Source organism: Ailuropoda melanoleuca, chromosome 8 (assembly GCF_002007445.2).
Source record: "Ailuropoda melanoleuca isolate Jingjing chromosome 8, ASM200744v2, whole genome shotgun sequence".
Taxonomy (NCBI): Eukaryota; Metazoa; Chordata; class Mammalia; order Carnivora; family Ursidae; genus Ailuropoda; species Ailuropoda melanoleuca.
The window spans coordinates 37,816,100-37,836,948 of NC_048225.1; the positions used below are offsets into that span (position 1 = coordinate 37,816,100).

General features: G+C 43.3%; 1 protein-coding gene across 7 annotated transcripts in view; it reads right to left on the reverse strand.

Annotated features, from left to right (window-relative positions):
- The window catches only part of FAT3 (FAT atypical cadherin 3), a 671,276-nt gene that overhangs the window by 225,231 nt on the left and 425,196 nt on the right, over window positions 1-20,849 (reverse strand). Inside the window, exon 4 of one of the 7 annotated variants that reach the window (XM_034666168.1) lies at window positions 19,354-19,466. The exons of the other annotated variants lie outside the window; for them this stretch is intronic. Within the exon in view, the coding sequence (XP_034522059.1) occupies window positions 19,420-19,466 (47 nt within the window). The 3' untranslated portion in view covers window positions 19,354-19,419. Of the gene's footprint in view, window positions 1-19,353; window positions 19,467-20,849 lie in introns of those variants that run through there. 7 annotated transcript variants of the gene reach the window in all.

The following is a 20,849-nucleotide window of genomic DNA, read 5'->3' on the forward strand; positions in this document are numbered from 1 at the left end:
TTTGGAAGGGCCTGACTTCCTCCTCATTTATGTGCTGTGGAAATGAAGGAAGAAGGGAGAAAGAAGAGGGAAAGACAAGGAAAGGAGGCATATATATTTATGATGATACAAAGTGGGTGTTCAACAAATGCTTGACGAATAAATGCAGTAAGATAATGAAGAAAGAACCCATGATTTTAATTTGATCTCTAACCATCTAATATCAGATCTCTCACATTAAGACATATCTAAGACAGACCAACCTAGCTTTATTGGGACATTTCAAGGCCCGTTTTCCATTTTTGGATGTACCTTGCATTACATGGCAATCTGTGTAGCCCTCTGAGATGAGGATCTAACAAAGCACTCAGCCAAGATGCTAATGCCTGCCTTGTGGCTTTGGAGAGGATATTTCCAAAACATGGGTGATGGATGTCCAGAACGGGAAGCTCCTGGCAGTAGCGCAAGGAGATAATTCTTCAACAACAGCTAAAAGAAAAGGAGAGTGAAGGAAGAAAACAGCCAATTTTAGGAGAGTTCTAGAGCTCTGCATTAAACTCAGTAGTAGCCTCTGCCTCAATCAGGATGGTATTGCAAAGTATGACTGGGGAACATTTGCAGAGAAAGCATAAGCAATTTTTTAAGCCATAAACCCTCCGACGAGCATCAAAAGCTGATTTTTATGGCACTCTCTAGAGTCTTGCTTGCTATAAAACACTATCCTAAGGTATCTATAGCTGTGGACTTCCCTTTTAAGATTCATAACTCTGCACAAGTTAATGGAAATCAATAGATCCAGCGAACCTATATTCTTTCTAATTAGTGAGAAATGCCAGTCTTCATCACAATCCAGAGTGAGACCTGTTTCATCATGTGTCCAGACACTTTTCCACACACTAGATATGAAAGACAAATATCACCATTTATGCCTCACTGGGCAGGTACATGAAGCTGAATTATAAAGACAAATAGAAGTGGAGAGACTCAGAGCAGGACTGCTGAGAAAAGGGACGGGAGACAGAAGGAAAGGAGAGCCATGGTTCATTTCCGGAGGAAGTCAGCCCGAGATGCTTGCAGAATTCCTGGCTGATCCCTGTTGTTTCTCGACAGCTTCAGACAGTGCAGTTGCCCCAGGCCTCATTGAAATGTGTGTCTTCATGCCTGCCGTGAGTCCCTGGCACCAAGCATAGGCTTTACCACTGTTTGCTGGATCCTGGCTGGGGGACACCATTTTGAAGACAGCCCATGTTTTGGGCTCAGCTCCCCCAGGTGGCAGACCAAGATAAAGAGCGGCGTGTAGAAAGTTCACTGGGGAGCATGGTGGGATCAAGAGTCGTGGGGCTATGACAGGAAGAGGATTAGACAGATGGAGGAACAGAAATACACCAGAAATCTCTGCTGATCCAGAGAGAGCTCTGGAGATAGGATGACCCTGCATGGGGACTGTCCCTGGAGGATGAGGTGGCTTTCTACAGCAAAGACTCTTCCCAGGGCTGGAATCAACTGAGAGTCATCAGCTGCCAGGCCTCCCGGAAGCAGGAGGAAGGCTCTCACAACCCCAAAGGGGCCGCACAGCATACTACAGCATACTACAGCACGGCCCGGAGGCCATAGTTGAGAGTGGTCAAAGATGTCACCCATGTGTAATGCTACTGAAGTGCCTTGTCTGGTTTTCAGTGGTGTCACTGACCACAGTTACTCTTCAAGGAACCATCTTCCTGTACCTTCTTTGCAGAAAGTCACATTCCTCCAAACTAACATATGGCTACTTGCTTCATCGGCTGTTTACTCTACAACCCAGAAGGGATTTTCCGATTGCCTTACCCCTCACTACTCCACTCACAGTATGGCAGGCCAAACCATGAGAATGAAGATAGAAATGCCTTCTCTACCTCTAATACCCACCCCACCCCCACCCCCCGTTCTCTTGACCGTTTTCCTCCTCCGGGCACGCAGCCAGGTGAATTTCTACTGAACAGGGAGGTTCAGGCCACTCTATGCCTGGGAGGGGAAAGTAACCTATCGAAATTCAGGAGTACCAGTGAAATACGACTGGGCATACTTTTTCGCTGGGTGAACGTACAGCATAGGAAATAAGCACGTTATCATTTCATTTAGTAATTTCCTGTTCTGTACATGTAACATTAAGAAGCCCTGCTCATGCTGGAGCAGTCTACTTCCCCCGTCCAACCTACGACAAATGTCTACGACTTCCTGTGCGTGCTGTTTAGAAAGCCAGAGGAAGTAAGATCCAGAAATAGGTTAGGGGAGATACAGCTTGATAGGCTGCTGGCTGCTGTGCTCGATAGGCTACAGGGCTGTCCCCCCAGCTCTGCGATGAGCCTGCTAGAAGGACAGCATGCGTCCTGCTGCTCCTGGTGTCTCCCAGACCCCCCGGCAGAGGTGGCTGTTTATGCTGGGCCTTCAGTGCTGAATGCTGATGAACTGAAAAATGTTATAAGAATTCTGACCTACTCTCTGAATGAGGAAACAATTTAGAAGAAAATATCCATGAAATATTCAACCCCTGAGAAAAGCACATGTTGTATCAATTTGAAATACTTTGTCCTATTGATGTCAGGGTTTTTTTCAGTTTTCCAATGAAGACAGGCTCTTCAGTCTAGCATGCAAGAACTCAGGTGACCACAACTCACCTTGTTCCTCTTATTTTAAGAAATGACCTCATTGAAAATGACCTCCATTCCTCCAAGCTACTATTGTTTTTAACATCCTCCTGGATCCCTAAACTATGTAACTATGCCAATTCTTTTTAAATAAGGGTCTATGTCATTGGTTCATAATTATTTATATATCTTTTTTTCTAACTCTAAGGATTAGCATAAGCGCTCAGTAAATATTTGCTGAATTCATTTTGTGGATTGTTTTTGAGGTAGATGAAAGCAAAAACTTCATACAATGAGCGAGCAAAACAGGAGGGGAATTAAAACATTAGGATCAAAGACAAGGAGGTGCTGCAAAAATGCCAAATGGACGGTTCGACATAATTGCCTGAGTTTCAGTTTGGGGTCTAAGCCTCCCAGAAGCCAACAGGAAAAAGAAAACAGGAATTGTCCTTGTTCTTATCAGAAGAAGGAAAGCAGAACAGATCTAACAAAGCCTATGCTTAGCATGATTCTGAAAGATAACTCTCAGCAAGGGATTCTATAAGGAGAAATGCAATCAGCATTTCACAGGAACTGCAACTGGATATTGTATATACTGCTTCCAACCATGCCTTCCTCCAAAATGGTAATGGTCATGTCGTTTTATCTCTAATTTACTGCAAGCCAACAGCTGCCCGATCAACAAATGCCATCACTGTTGACAATCCTGATTCTACTTCCCTGTTTAAGCAAAAAATCCTTTTCTGAGAATACCCTCCCTTCCATTAGCTTCAGGTTTTGAAATCTTATCCTTTCTTCCAGGCTCAGTTCAAAACTCATGCGTGACTTCCACAAAGCCTTCCTTCAGCATGCAGATTTTCTTACTCTGCAGCCATGTGATAGTTACACATAGGAGACTTGCCATTCTTGTCTAAATATTGCTTTAAGGTTGTTCATTTAGCATGCCTTTCTCTTCAGTTGGATGGTACGGTACATTAAAGATGGCCGTGATTATTTTTGCTACTTCTGTCACTGAGAGGAGGAGTTAAATTAACCTCTCATTGAATCTGAACTGGCCTTAGCAACGTGCTTAAAAGACAAAAATATGGTGGAAATGACGCTATGCCTATTCCAGGCCTATCTGCTCAGACACCTGGCAACTTCTGTTTTGCCCTCTTGGAACTCAGAGCTGCTGTACTGTGGGCAGCCTAAGCCACATGGAAAGGTGAGGCTGGTGTTCTGATCAATAGTCCCAGTTGATCCCAGCCTTCTACCATCTCTGTCAAGGACTAGGCATATGATGGAGCTGTCTTGGACCCTCTATATCAGTTTGTCTGTTCCCTGGACACCACCAAGTGTGTTCCACCAACACTCATTCATTCCCAGGTGAGTCCCGCCCAAATTCCTCACCAACAAAATTCTGAGATCTCATGAAATGTTAGTTGTTCTAAGCCACTTAATTTTGGGGGTGGTTCATTATGTAACAACTGATAGCAAATCGTAATCATCCTGAGGCTAGAATTGTGCATTCTACTCCGTTTATTTCAACAAATCGCCTTGGAGTATCTATCATGTACCGGGCACTATTGTAGAGCTGGAGATACAGTAACATGAATAAGACAAAATCTCTGCCCCTTTTAAGCTGACATTCTAGTGGGGAAGATGGGCACTGGACATGAAAACCAAATAACATTACTTTTGTAATATCCAAATTGCCAGGGACAGTGCTAACTATAGAAAGTGACTAATGAATTCCGTACTTCTGAGCTCGTACAACACAGCTAAATGTGTCATTCTCAATTTTACCTAAAACAAAACAACAACAACAAAAAAACTGAACCGAATCCAAGTATCTGGAAGCCTAAGCTACGAACAAGACAAGTCAGATAAGCCAGAGAAGTTTATAAACAACACATTTCTGCAACAATGGGTATAACGAAAGGATGTTTACCTGTGTCTCCAAAGCAGTGTCTCTTTTGCCTGTGCAGTCCTAAAACTTCTATTAGGAAAAAGGGGGCAAAGCCCCCGGTTTTCAGAAATGTAGGTTATTCCCTAACCAGGGTAGAACGTATTGCTCCATAAAATGTCAACATCAAAACAATATAGAAAAAATAATTACAGACAGTGTTAGTGTTGTAAGCTGATAAGGACCAGATGGTCTTTTGTATTTATGGTTTTCCTTGTGCATACAAATGCTTTGGGGATCTAATTAGCCTTCTACAAAACTCAAACTGGGTAATTACTATCATTATCCCCTTTTCAAATAAATCTGAAGTCTAAACTGCAATTATGTTTTTTATCTTACATTTGGTATTCACACATTTTAAGAATTGTTCTTTGCCATCTACTCGGAAAACTTCTTCACATGGACCGAAGTAAATAAAGTGCAGGAGGATGATAAAAACCATTTTTTAAAAAATGGATCACTCTGTTCGAGGAAAGTGCTGACACCCACTGACGCGCTTTCTCGGCGAGAGTCCTGTTTCTGTCACATTTTCACTCCAATCAAGAATAAAGTCCCTGTTCCCTGAGACTTTATATTCCACTTATGCTTGGCACAGCAAAAGAGAAGAGCTTCTACGTGGAGGCGTACCCGGTCACGCATGTTGGAGAAAGGGTTCTCTGCAAGATGCAATGTGGCAGCCATCGCAATTAACTTCCGACTCTACCCCCGGAGTGCAGTCCTGGGCTCTGGGAACGTAGCAGTGCGCATAACAAGGCTGCTATGTCATCTTTATTGGATTTTTGGCCTCGGGACAGCCAAGTCACATGGTAACAACATCTCTGCACTGCAGGGCGAAGGAGACGTAATCGCGAGCCAGCAAACTCATGACAGAGAATTCATCAAACTCTATCTGCAGTGAGAGGTCCGTGAGAAGGGGTGTTAGGAAGTGATCATTTTCTTTCGGGTGCAAGGCCGAGGATTAGAGGTTATCGGGGGATCCGTGTGTCTTCCTTGACAGGACAAAACATGGACAGTGACAGGTATCCGGAATTACCTCTTCTGCAACAGCTCCCGGCGAAGAGGGTCAAGAATACGCAGAATGTCTGGCTGACATCTCGAAAGGTAGCATCATGATGACTGGTCCAGAGGGCAAAATCCAAAAATAGTTGACAGAGGGAAAAATCCAGATGATAAACTGAAGGTGAGGTCGGTGCTTGGCACTGGGGAGGCACTTTCTTACAGAGGCATGCTAGCTGACAACGCAGGCTTCAGAGGTGCCCCTGACAGAAGGAAGGCTCTGAGGCTTCCATGGCCCTCCACCCCGGAGACCGCCCTGGGCTGACCTGGCAGGCAGCAGCTCGGGTGCCCAGGCACTAACAAGGATGGCTGCAAGGTCAGCACGCTTTCCTCCCTGACAGGCTCGCCAGGACCTCACAGCTCCCTGACAAGAATCTCGTAGGCATGCATTCATGCTTCCATTCGTTCAACAAATAGTTCCTAGGCATCAACTTAGTGCTATGCCCTGAGTAAGGTGATTTATGCAAGCTCGGGTGTCAATCAAACATTGGCCTTAAAGACCCTGTCGTCCAGTTCCCACCGTAAAAGGCGAGGAGGGTTGAGACCCAGCCCAACACTGTGCCAGAGCCAGAGTGCACGGAGCAGGGCTGATAGCCCGGAAGGGTGTGTGCACAGCAGTGGGGTGCTCTCTGTGTCTTGGGCTTCTGGGCCAGCCCAGTGTGCTCACAGTTGTGATCATGGTTAGGGGATTTGTGATGCACGGGACTCCGTGAGTTCATGCAACTTCTTATAATAGCACTTTAACATGTGTCCAGCAATGTTTACCTTGTATTGATACCACCGTCATCCCTCCTGTTGGAAGCATGGCAGGTGGTATTCTTCTAATTTTACGGATGCACAAGACCAATGGGAGGCACTGAGGGACATGCCCAAAGCCATAGAGCAAGTACAAAGCCTAAGCAGGACGCACACTCAGGTCTTTCCAGCCACTGCACCGTCTAACGGGGGCTTTTGCTAAAGCCTCTGAATAGAAGTTTGGGTGCCGAGGCAGCTCGCCGGAGGGTTTTTTCGGCCAACTTAGACTGTTTAACATCTTAAATGTCCCTCCTGCTTCTGAGGTTGAAGGTCCAGAGCCCAGGAATCCGAGTCAGGGCAGGCCCAACACGTCTGCATTCATTAACCTGCAACCTGATCTAGCAGAAAGAGCAAAGAGTTTCAGTTGGCAAGCACAGGTTCAAGTCTCAGCCTGGCCCAGAAGAGCTTCATCGGGTCACTTAACCCCTCTGGAACTTGGCTTCATCACAGGTAATCATACCTAAGGGTAGGTAGCAATTGGTAGTAAATCGTGAACACCCGGCCGTTGACATCATGTGATTCGTACCACCTCCCAGGGCCACTAGAAGGATGGAATCGATAATACACAGGTGCAAAGCCTGGCACAGAGTCAGGGTTACTTTTGTCCCTCTCTCCATCCGACTCTCAGGTGGGTTTTGTTCTCCTCTGTAAAGGGGGACGAGAGTGTTCTTAAGAGTTCCCAGGATGGAAATACCCCTGGAACTCCAGGCATCGAGGGAAAGCCTTGTTCTGGCTCACTGGCAGGGTAGGTTCCCCAGGGTAGGTTCCAGAAGGAAGTGCGGGGCATGACGAAGTCTGCTGTGTCCCAAGGAGTGAGGTGATAGAAGCCACAGTCAAAGGCTATCCAGACACATTCAGCCAGTTCTCAAAGAGGCAGTACTGCTTCCCCACATGCCCCTGGTTTAAAGATGTGAATGAAAGGGGAAAAAATAATAGCAACCATCTCAGCAATACGATCAGCATTTCTTGCCGATTTAAATATAGTTGCAATTCTCTGCTTAGAATGAAATCCAAATAGCCTAACATCTGCTGAGCAGGGGGGCTTCCTGCCAGCCAGGGGTCTGTGTGGGGCCCCGGACAACCGTGGAGATGACAGTCCAGTTTTGCACTGGAGTTTCAAGTATCAAATTGTACCAGCTCTGTGTCCTGATGGTGATAAACCCTGTCCACGTGCTGGGCTCTGCTGAAAATAACTAAAGGGGCAGGTGGCCTTGCTCCTGCACGAGGGCATCCTTGAGTCGGGGTCCTCAGAGGCCCAAGGGCAATCATGGTGCATGGTGAAGATGGGAAAGAAGACGAGGTTTACGGCCAGGCCAGATCTGGTGGGAAACTTTACTCTCCCTGCATTTAAGGCTGCCTCAGATCGGTTCATGAGGTTTCACAAGGGCAAATCACAAAGGCAGACTCCAGGCTCCCATGTCCAATCTATGCCTCTCAGGCCTTTCTAGAACTGCTCCCATTCGGGAGGACAGACATGTGGTCCCAGCTGGACCAGTGCCTTTCATAAGAATTCAATCTTGCTCCGAGGACTCGAAGAGTGTGTTTTGTGATCTTCTTCAACCCCATGTTTTTCAGATCTCAGCATCTTAGTAGTAATCGGTATGTTGAGACATTTTTTCAGCCAACTTAACAGCTATCATCTTGTTTGTGCTTCAACATTGTAGTAATACACTTCACTGCCAAAGTTGACACAAATGAGAGAGTAACAGAATGGTTGTAACAGAATGGGTTAGAAAGTGTGTAGAGTAGGTTGAAGGCTGGCTCCCCAAAAGTTAAGTCCCTATCTTACCCCTCAAAATCTATCCAGGGGACCTCATTTGGGAAAAGAATCTTTGCAACTATAATTAAGGATCTTGAGATGAGATATCCTGGCTTATTTGAACCCTAAGTCCAGCAACAGGTGTCCATACAAGGAAAAGGTAGAGGGAGACGTGAACCACAGAAGGGAAGGCCATCTGAGAATGGGGGTAGAGATCAGAGTGATGCAGCCACAAGCCAAGGAGCTCTGGGAACCACCAGAAGCTGAAGGAAGCAAGGGAGAATTCTCTGCTAGAGCCTTCAGAGAGAACATGGTCCTACCGCACTCTGATTTTAGACCTCTGGCCTTTAGAACTGTGAGAGAGTAAATTTCTCATGCTTTAAACCATCAGATGTGTGATAATTTGTTACAGCAGTCCTTGGAAACTAATATAGTATGTTTATAACATGTATATGTTTAATCTATATTTATATCTCTATCTTTATCTGTCTGTCTAGAATATGTGTGTATTACACGGTGAAAGTGTTGGTTTATCACATAGGATATAAATTCCCTCAACATCCTGGCTTGCGTGAGGGGCTGAAAAAGAAGAGGTTGTGCCCCACTGACCAAGCACATTCTACAGCTGTGGCTTACGTTGGGGAAACAACTAATTACATTGGGCCTCTAAAGTGGGAATGGAGTAGAAAGAAAATAATATAGGGCTATCTTTGATTCAGAAATAATCATTAAATACCTAACTAGCTTAGGCTACCTAAAAGAATTTGAGCTAGCTATATTAATAAAATATACATTTAAATGCAAAGGTGCAGTATGCTCAGTATTCAAAAAGAGATGTGGCATGAAACACAGAGTAATGGTTCATATCAACTATTTTGCAATCCCATGTCCTTATTTTATATGAGAATGAATTTAGAGTAAAATTTTCTTATCTATTTCTAAACTGTTCTATAAATAACAATAAAATAAATAGCCATAATGGTTATAATTAATAATCACTGAGCATTTACTATGATCCTGGCACCAGAAGAAACCATTTGTGTCTATATCTTGTTTAACAAGTCCAAATAGAGGGACGCCTGGGTGGTACAGTCATTAAGCGTCTGCCTTCAGCTCAGGGCGTGATCTCAGTGCTCTGGGATTGAGCCCCACATCAGGCTTCTCCGCTGGGAGCCTGCTTCTTCCTCTCCTGCTCCCCCTGCTTGTGTTCCCTCTCTCGCTGGCTGTCTCTCTCTGTCAAATAAATAAATAAAATTAAAAACAAACAAACAAACAAGTCCAAATAGAATTCCCACAAGGAATGTATCCTTATATCTGTTTTTCAGATACCGAAGCAAATGTCACATTTAGTGGGATGAAGAGACTCACCCACGCTGGCATTGGTTATAACAAGTAGGAGTGATAGGCCTCTGCCCCTCAGCTGTTAGGCTCCAAAGCTCCTGACCCTAAGAAGTACATAGCAGGCCTGTGGGCAGGTGGAACTTAAAATCTGTTACAGAATTCCCTTGGGTATCCTGATGTGGCCTCTCCAAACTCCCTGTCCGAATTTATTTGAAGACAGAAAAGGACCAAAAAAAAAAAAAATCACAATACTAAAATGAAGACTTCCAGGAGGTATTGGAGAAGTATTAAAGAGATGAAGAGGGTTGGGACAGGGGGAGTGATGGGATGGACATTCCAAGAAGGAGGGATATGGAAGTGGAATGTGCAGGCATGTTTGGGAGTCTCTCTTGGCACTGGCCATGGAAGCTTCTAATGCCAAACTTATGAGTCTCAGTGTAGCCAGGTCCTTTCCGAGATGATAAAACTTCCAACCAAGAAAACACACTTATAAAATGGTGAAGTGTGAGTAAAACCCATGTAGCTCATGAGGCAAAGTGGTAATTCTCAACAGCAACAGAATCTACCTGTAAATAAACCCCATCACTGGCTGGTAGAGAACTGAAGAGTATAATATACCCAGAAGCATAAGTCCCCCCACAACCCCCCACCTCCAAGGCCCTCAAATTCATGCTCCTTTCTGGTAGAGAAGATTCACACAACTCTTAGACAGGTCTGTTGCAAGGTTATTTCTATACTCAGGTATATCATCAGGTACCACGCCCTGACATCAAATGGTTCCAGGCAGAGTGGCAAGGCCAGATGGGTTAGGGAGGGAGAGGAAGAGGGAGGGGGAGGGAGACAGGGAGGAGGAGAAAGAGAGAGGGAGAAAGAGAAGTGATGTTGATTTAAATTTTTAAAATTGTTTTAAATTCCAGTTAGTTAATATACAGTGTTATATTCACTTGAGGTGTGCAATATAGTGTTCAGCCCTTCCATACATCACCCAGTGTCATCACAGCAAGTGCCCTCCTTAATCCCCATCACCTATTTCACCCATCCCCCACCCACTTCCCCTCTGGTAACCACCAGTTTGTTCTCTATGCTTAAGAGTCTGTTTCTTGGCTTGCCTCCCCCTCTCTTTTTTTGTCCCTTTACCTGTTTGTTTTGTTTCCTATATTCCACATATGAGTGAAATCATACGGTATTTGTCTTTCTCTGATTTATTTTGCTTCACATTATACTCTCTAACTCCATCTGTGGCATTGCAAATGGTAAGCTTTCATTCTATTTCATGGCTGAATAATATTCTCTTGTATATGTGTGTGTGTATTTGTCCATTCATCAGTTGATGGATACTCGGGCTACTTCCATATCTTGGCTATTGTAAATAATGCTGCAATAAACAGGGGTGCATATATTCCTTTGAATTAGTGTTTTTGTATTCTTTGTGTAAATAGTAGAATGACTGCTGGGTCATACAACAATTCTATTTTTAACTTCTTGAGGAACCTCCATACTGTTTTCCAAAGTGGCTGCACAAGTGTGCATCCCCACAAACAGTGCATGAGGGTTCCTTTTTCTCCACATCCTCGCCATCTCTTGTTGTTTGTTGTATTTTTAAAGATTTTAGCTATTGTGATAGATGGGAGGTATTATCTCATTGTAGTTTTGATTTGCATTTCCCTGATGATGGGTGATGTTGAGCATCTTTTCATGTGTCTGTTGGCATTTGTATGTCTTCTTTAAAGAAGTACCTGTTCATGTCTTCTGCCCACTTTTAATCAGATTATTTTCCTTTTGGGTGTTGAGTTTCATAACTTGTTTATACATTTTGGATACTAACCCTTCATTGGATATGTCATCTGCAAATATCTTCTCCCATTCTGTAGCCTTTTAGTTTTGTTGATTGTTTTCTTTGCTCTACAGAAGCTTTTTATTTTGATGTAGTCCCAGGAGTTTATTTTAGCTTTTATTTTCCTTGCTTCAGGAGACATAACTAGAGAAAAGCTGCTATGGCCAATGTCAAAAAGGTTACTGCCTGTGTTCTCTTCTAGGATTTTTACAATTTCAGGTTTCATATTTAGATCTTTAACGCATTTTGAATTTATCTTTTGTATGGTGTAATGAAGTGGTCCAGTTTCTTTCTTTAGCATGTTGCTGTCCAGTTTTCCCAGCACCAAGAAGTGATACTGGCTTTTTCACAACCACACTGCAGAGCTATTGGCTGAGAACGACAGGATGCTGCGGTACCGTCCGAGCTGCGGGAAGAGGCCTATCCGTCATTCTGCGTATTCACAATCCTTAGAGTAGAATTTATTAGATAAGAGCAATTAGGTTCGTTTGCTCCCCAACACGAGGAGAATGGGGGAAACATTAAAGACAATGTCAGGGAATCTCGCTCTAGAGTAGCAGATACTAAATCAGAAGCTCCTGAGATCCTGTGAGGGCACTGCTGTTACTATGTCCCTCCCACATGTGCATATGCTGATTCACATATTAGGAAAGGGTTAGAGGGTGGATTCCAGAACAAGAGGGGATTTCATCAGGAGGCACTCTGTGCCTCAGGCAATTAGCATAAATATACTTATCATGTTACAATGACTAATTAATGAGATAATCTGAAGAAATATGGGTACGGGGGAATAAAATATTGTGCTTGGGAGTATGAGATCTGCATCTTCTCAGTTTGACATGGCTTATGTCCTACTAGTTGGGGGTCTAAGCGATTAATAATGAATCAATGAGCAAGTACCATTATAGTCTGAAACATACTAATGTCACTACCGGACCAATCATCATTGAGTTGTTTAAGTGTATTGGGTTGAACTTTTGGGTGAAGAATTAAGGAGTATTGGAAACCAGCTATGCTGTACACAATTGGCTAAGTTTCCCTTACTCCTTCATGTATATAATCCAGGAAAGCAAAATTCACAACAGAATGTCTTCATGACTTCTGAAAACTGTCAGTGATACTGACATTTGCTGCAGTGCATGTTAACAGGTTTCCAATTCAACTGCAAAGTCAACAGTGGGTCCAAATGTGTATGAAGAGGTGGAAGAAACCAGACTTCAGAACTCATGTTCGCTTGGATTTATATACCACAGGGCAGAACATCGCTTTCCTTATTTATAAAATATGAATTCCATGAAGTCCAAACTTTGACAAGACATAACTTACTCCATTCAGTTAAAGGTAAAGGGAGAATCACAGAGATGTTATGAAGGCTGACTGTCACAATGGGGCACACTTGAGATCTTAGCACAGGCAAACTGACATGGAAACAAGAGTAAAGAATGCTCAGGAACCCCATGTTGCATGGAGCACTGGGGTTATACACAAGGAATGAATCATGGAACACTACATCAAAAACTAAGGATGTACTGTATGGAGACTAACATAACATAATAAAAATTATTATAAAAAAAAAAAAGAAGAACCAAAGTTCTATGTTAGGATTCTGATTACCTTACGGCATTGAGGTCAAGATCATGTTCAGGAGATCATGAAAAGACATAGGAGTTCAGGATCATGTAAACACTTGCATATACATAGCTATTTGCTGTCCTTATTATTTAATGTAGCTTAAATTTAATATGTAAATAGCCACCCTATCACCCAGTCAGATGAGTACCTCTCAACCTTTTAGAAAAGCATTTTAGTGATACCTACGGCAAACTGAAGTCAGGAAGATAGGATGAGATTCCTATTTTCACATGATTGTGATCTGTGCCACAAGATGTGCCAAACATCACATGAAGCACATGGGCTTCCCACACCTCAACACTACCTGTCACCTGAAGGAGGAATTTGCAATGTATTAAGGGGGAAAAGATGTAATATTCCTATAACATGCTGCTTTTTTTTTTAAATTGCAGTTTTTGCTCGGAGGCGCATTTATTTCCAGTTGCTTCATATACCTGACATGCTAGTTCATTTATATTAAAAACAAAAGCTCCATGTACAGTAAGGAGATACCGTTATCCAGACACATGATAGAGTTTGAATTATTTCCATGGTATAGAAAATATTCAGAAGCTCAGCAAGGTAAGATAAACCCCATTATTCACAGTTACCTTACTCTTGTTTTCTTGGGAGATTTTCATAACCACATGGAGGTGAACACTCACAAATGCCTACAGCTCTCACGGCGCTTAACAACATATGCTGATGCCAGACTGTAAGTTACTCGGCTACCCAGTGAACATGAAAATTGTGTTGTTATTTGTCAAGCCCTGCTGTGAGGAAAGCATTGGTGACTCCATGCCATTAATGACAGAGATATCATATAGTTATCATTATTCTTTGCAATGATTCATTGCAAAAGTGAGAGAAAGTAACAATCTTTCCAGCAAGATAGGAGGCGGGGTACATGGCCTTTATTTTGTTGTTAGTGATAGTAATGTCTTTATTCTCTTCTAAGATGATAGGACAATAGATTTGCATGGGGCTTTAAGAAGAAAGGATATGCAAGAAGTTCAGTATTTTGTCTTAAACTGGGATTCAGTGGAACGTTAGTTGTTTGATCGATCATTCCATGACTCACACCACCTACTCAACAGGCTGTCAGCTTCACCAAAGCAGGGAATGTCTTTTCCTTTTCATGTATCCTGGTGTCCTATCACTTTTCTCACTTTGGTCCTGACTCTCCCAACATAACACCTGGCACTGAGTAGGTGGACTCGGTAAGGGTTTGCTGTAGTTGAATGAGAGATCCTTTGAATGCTGACAGAAATGGCCAGGTTGCAGAAATCATTCTGAGGAGAAAATGTGAACAGGCTGGCACATGTTGAGTTTGCTGTGACAGCCAGATGCCCAAGTAGAGAGGTTGGACGGGGCCACCACTGAAGTCCTGGGTGATGCTGATATTTGTAGTCAAGGTAACTTAATTTTACTCAGGAATGGTCAGTAAGACATTTGAAGAACGAAAAGGATACAGCTGGGCTGTCATTGTGGTTCCTTCGACAGAAACAGGCTTATGAGCAACCCAGTTTGCACCCTTCACCTACACAAAAGGAAGAGTTCAGAAGCCTGAAGTCCGTCCGGTTCAAGCGCAGTCTTCTGTGAATTCCAAATTGTGCTATCGGTACAAAGCCCAAGAGCTGTGTGAATCCTGCTGACTTTATTATTATTATTATTTTTTTATAACTCATTGATTTCACCTTTATTGTTGGATGTTCGTTTCTCAGAAACTAGTACGTGCCCAAGAATGCTTGGGAGAGCTGCTAAGACTCACTGCCCAATACTTAGGATGATCTAATTGTCTAAATTCTACCTGAACCTCTCCAGCCAACGTTGTCCCTGATGCAGTAAGTGCTTTAAGAAGACGTGATGATGGAAAGGAATGGTAATTTCTGAAGAACTCTGACAGGAATATGGATTATGGATAAGGTAATGACAAGCCTCTGATTTATAAAAAGAAGAGTCTCTGGTTATAAGTTAGTTTCACCTTCTGCTACTCAATCATGTATCATGACCAAAGTCAAAGGACGCCTTTGCATCTTTTAAGAACAAAGAGTCCTGTAGGAACCGCTTAACATCTGTCTCTAAGGTTTTCTTACCAAACACCCAATGACTCAATACACTTTTCCAAACAAAATTATAGCCACTTCATATTGAAATATTTTGAGCTGTAAGACAGAACACTTTTCTCTGACGCTTTAATTTTCCCTTAACACAAAAGACTGTAAGTATCTAAGTCACTCCAGTTACATCAAAAGAGAATAATCAGTTTCTGTTCAGTACTAGCTGAGTTAAATAGCAGCTCTGTTTCTAGAAAGATAATAATGTCAAAAATTAGAGTGAAAACAGCAGGCATTCTGGGGAATTTAACTGTTGAACAAATGGCTGGAAGGTGCTTCAAAGTCAATTTAAATAATTTTTTTAAATTACACCCTGACACTTTTTCTCCATATATAATTAAAACATAATGCTGAAGACTCATCAGACAGTGATTCCTGATATTTTAATAATTAAGTAGAATGCCCTCATGATATGGCTTACTATGAAATACATGTGAAGTTACTTCAGATTAAGCCAATTCCAGTAGAAAACTAACGGCAGCATCTAGTAAAAGCCCGGTTCAACGAACTCTTCTATGTGATGGATTCCTTAATAGCAATGACATGAAAATGTCCTGCTGAAGATCTTATCTTCAGTAGTCTGCCGGGGAAGTGGGTCAGAATGACAGGGAGAAGAAATCTAAGCATCACGGTTGGCTCACTTGGAAACAAACTCTGTGAGGGTCGAGGCACAGACGTGAGGCACACAGATGCCCTAGAAGCGCCTGTATCTGCCCGCTCAGGCTGCCATAAAAGGACCGCAGACTGGATGGCTTAAACAACAGACATTTATTTTCTCATAGTTCTGGATGCTGGAGGTCTGAGATCAAGGTGCTGGCATGGTCCGTTTCCGGTGAGGACCCTCATCTTGGCTTGCAGATGGTTGTTTTCTCGCTGTATCCTCACACGGCCTTTCTCCAGTGCCTGTGACTGGAGAGAGCGCGAGCTCTCTGGGGTCTCCTCTTATCAGGGTATTAATCCGACCAGATCAAGGTTCTATGTTCATTGTGTCACACTGGAGAGTAGGATGCCAACATATGGGTTTTGGGAGGGCACACACATCTAGTCCGCAATGCTGCTCATCTCATTCCCGTTCTGTGTGGGGTGCCAGGTCCTTGGGGAGTTGCATAACTGGCCCCAGCTGAAGAAGGACTGGGAAAGATCTCCCCTGGCTTGCCGAGGCCCTGGAAAGCCCTGCAACTCTACTCCCTGGAGTCAATGAGCAGTACAGAAGTCAAGGATTAGAAATGAAACTTATGAGGAAAGATCAAAGGAACACGGATTGTATAGCTGACAGAAGATGGAGACGACTACTAATCTTCAATACAGGAAGAGATACAACACAGAATTCTGACCAGCAAGTATCCACTGCTACGGGGGGCCAGCCAGGAGAAAATAGGCATAAGCTACAATACTGATAGAGATTTAAATGAGATATAATGGAGAGAGTCCTTGATGGTACAAGTTTGTTGCCTGACCATGAGGATTATGAGGTAGGAAAATAGATCATAAAGGGGGGCTTGAGCTCTCAGGTGCAAGAAATAGGCAGGCGTCCAGAATGGCAGGAAGAAAATAATGGTAGGTCAGAAACAAAACAGAGTCTGTTATGCCAGCTCTTATCCAGGACTCTGTTGTATTGAAATGCTACCCATTTAAGACTTTATTACTACTAGGATCTCTGCATTTCCAAATCTGTCCTGGACGGTGCAGGACTGCCATGGTCAGGAAGATGGCTGTTGATAACACAATACTCTGGCAAGCAGGGGACAGAGGGCCTCAATTCCTTTGCAGAAGGAATAAAAAGTTATGGGTATACCATGATCATTACACACTCTTGTACCTATCTCTGTTTTAGTCCAAGCTCCTTGAGAGAAGGAACAGTCCATTTAATGCCTGTATTCACAGCACCTGGCATAGTACTCCGTATATACAGACAAAGATAAATCTATCTTTCCCTCTGGGAGTACAAATAGTGACCCCTACAGGCAGAGGATGAACCCAACTGAACCCTGACATGTTCAAGTTTACTCCATTTTTAACCTTGCGCATTGAAGATCTCTTTGGGAAAACACCACTGGAAAGGAGATCGGCAGATCAAACTCCTATTTATCAAGTGATATATTTCTTCTTCCACCTCCAAGCCTAATAAGCAGCAGTATGAGCAAAAGCCTGATAGAACATGGTTTGCTGACCAATGTATTCTTTAAAGGGGGGAGCTGTTCATTGCCTTTCATCCTTATGCCTAAATTAAACCTTTTGTTCTCCTTTCCCCATGTCAGTCTCCCAAATCTGAGCACATAGAGAAAGAATGACACACTGTAGAATCCTCCAATGGTCTACAGACTACATTGACCCTCCGCTCAATCATTGACATTTGTGGAGTTCACAGGAGCATTATCCTGATCTCTAGGATGCTGGAAAACAGAGAATGCATTTAAAGTCACTCTCTGAAAACATATTTGGCTTATCTTGGCCTAGAAAATATAACCATCACATTGATCTATTATCTAGAAACACTCATCAGACAAAAAATGGCTGTCTGAGACCATATGGAGCCACGACTCCCTTATATCCAACCGGGGGAAACTCTCTCTTTTATATTAAAAACTCTTGACCGACGAGGGATTAAAACCCCTCACAACTGTCATCCTCTCATGAGTGGAAAGTTCCTTTCGTTTGTGAAGCTACTTATGAATAGAGCTGGTGACACTCAAGCCACAGCTGTGTCATAAAGTATCAGAGAAAGAAAGAAAATAAGCAGGAATATATACAACTTATTAACTATAAATTGTAAAACAAAGGTTTCGGTTAATTACTATCAGTAAAGGCAGTGGGTGCAAAATAAGGAAGAGTGTGGAGAGGAGGGGCGGTCATGTGCCCTAAAACATGAGACACTGGCTCAGAGGCAGTGCAAGCAAGTGTACCTACTTAGCAGGCCAGCGCTACCATGTGCTCTAAGACATGTGTTTCTCCAACGGCTGAGGAGTAAGACAGGCACTTGCTTTCCGATCTTAGGCCCAGAATAAGAATTAACCTCTGATTACACATCCACAGTGCAATTTGGAAGAATAAATTTACAGGCCAGAAGGTGAAATCCTGTCAAGGCTTCTCTGCCTCCTGCCTCTGAACCGGTAACACATGAAACTCCCTTATGACACTGATCGGGGGCTGACTTCCATTGTAGGAATTTGTGTACGGTTTTGTGTATGTCTTGTTTACGTCCTCGACTTCTCTCCTCCCGTGTGCCCCTGAACACAGCCTGGCTCTGAGGAGGCCTCAGTTAATGCCTTGCCCAACAGAAGCGACTGCCTAGCTTTCAGGAGCAGTCAAGACGAGTTTAATAATGCTTTTTGAAGCCGATTTTCAGGAGCTGATTATCCAGTTGTTGCCTCAGCTCGTGCCCCAGCTACAGCTCCTTCCCTGGTAACCCGCCTGCCTCTTGGCCATTTTGCCTCTCATTAGCGCCTTTCATGAAAGCATACTGGGAAGGAATAGAATGTGAAATTCAAATGACTGCCGATTTGACAGCAGGAAAAGATAGATAATACTGAGTGACTCGAGATTTTTATATTATCTGTAGGTTTAAATTATCCATACCATGCCTAGTCCTCATTAGCATGGATAGTCAAGGTCTTGCTAGAATGGTTATATTTACGACATGGCAGGTAATGCAGCAAACTATCTTACAAGTCTTCACAGATGTTCCATGTTGATGATCTTTCATAGGGAGTGGCTGAAGCCAAGAAAAATACTGCAAATAGAATCCTAAAAACAGTAGCTGTAAACATAGACTTTCAAATGTCAACAATCACCCATGGCTATCCTAAACATCACTTATTCTGGCTGACATATTTCCTCCAAGAAACTACAAGTGCTTTTGTACATAACACAGCTATCCAGTGAAGGGCCAGAAAACCCAGCGGGGTTTTACCGATGGTGACACAGAGTCAGAGGGAAGCCCAGTGGCTTCCATAATGTCGAAAAAGAAGATGGAAGCTCTCAGTGCTCCCAAGTCATCAGTGGATTGGGTGAGTGCCTACTGCCCGAGCTCTGCTTTCTGCCCATGCGTGACGTATGGGGGGAAAATGGAATGACGGCTTTTAATTTTTCAATGATGTTTTATTACAGCAAGTATTCCTACGTTGTGAAAGATCCAACAGGGAAATCAGAGACTCACTGAGGAGACTGCCATCCTGACCCTTTGTGACAGAGAAGACCCAAGCCACACTGACCAGGCATGTAATTCACTGCTAATCTGAACAGGGCAGGAGAGAACATATGAAACTGAGTAACTCACTGTAAACTGGAGAGTGGCGGCAATGAATCCACACTTTCTCTAAAGTGAACTTGATCACTTTTCGACGAAATAGCTGGCTCTTTCAGTGTGAGGGAAAGATTCCAGCTGACCTAGTTTGGTGCTGAAGACCTAAAGGAGGGAAATAAATTGCAAAATTCTTGACTTAATACCAATACCAACCTGGCTGCTGGCAATTGGGGTATAAACACTCTAGCCCTCAAGCTCATTGCTTTATATGTTTGATCTGTAAGTAAGAATTTCCAAAGCAGCTGTGTGCTAGAAGGCTCATGCTTTCATTTTTCTCACCCTATTGATCACCTGCCAGGCATTCAGCTAGATGCTGAGAATAGAGCATGAAGAAGCCATATTTTCTAACTTCATGGAGCTAACCATCCAACAGGGGTAGCAAGAACATAAATTCCTGCTAGATAACTGAGAGAACCTGTTAGAAGATTGTCACAGGGATAATAAAGGGTTGAAGTCTGGAGGAGACACACACACACACACGCACACACACATATGTGGACAAAAATTGCAAGAATTTGGTAATGTTTAATGTTGGTGGTAAGAAAAATTATATAAGGGCGAGTTCAAATTTTTGGCTTGACTGACAGTGGGATCTCACCTGGGAGAAAACATGCTGTGGAAGGTTTAATGAGGAAGACAATGGGTTCAGGATTGAACAAGCTGAGTATAAGGGGCTTACAAGGCCTTGGGACACAAGTGTCCAGGACATAAAGGTGACTGTGAATCTGAAGCTTAGGTAAGAGATGGCCAGGTCAGAGATACAGCAACATAGCTGGTTTCTAAGCCATAAGAATGGATGAAACTGCTCAGCATCTGTAGGGAAACAAGATTGGAAGGCTGAGCATAATATCCTGGGAAAAACAACATCAGCAACAACAACATTTAAGGATAGGATGAGGAATCAGAATCCACAAAGGATACCAAGAAGGAATTCTCAAAGAAGCAGGAGGGGTTACCGAGCAAGAACAGTGTCACAGGCACCAAATGGGGAGAAAGTTCCATAGTGGGAGAGGCCCACCATGCCCCGCGTTTCACGGCAGGCTACCATGCCACTGAGCTCAGCAGTTGAGAAGGACCATGGTGATGCTGGCAAAAAAAAAAAAAAAAAACAAAACAAAACAAAAAACTTTTGCTGACATGAGAGGGATGAAAGCCAGATGGAGGAGAGCTGATGAGTGAACAGGAAGAGAGGGGATAAGAGGCAATGAGAAAAGATGAGTGTTCCAATACCTGACAGCACAGCAGAATTACCCAGGGAGCTTGCTAAAAAGGAAACCAGATATCTGAGCCACACTCTGGATCTTCTGAATCGAAAACTCTGAAGGGGAACCTAGGAATCCATATTTTAACAGGCTCCCCTGGTGATTCTGATGTAAAGGTTGGTTGGGAACAGCAGACTATTCTTTCAAGACACATAGCACCAAACAGAATGAGCGAGACAGGGCGGGGGTCTGATTTAGACGGGAGTGGGAAGCAGGGGTCAAC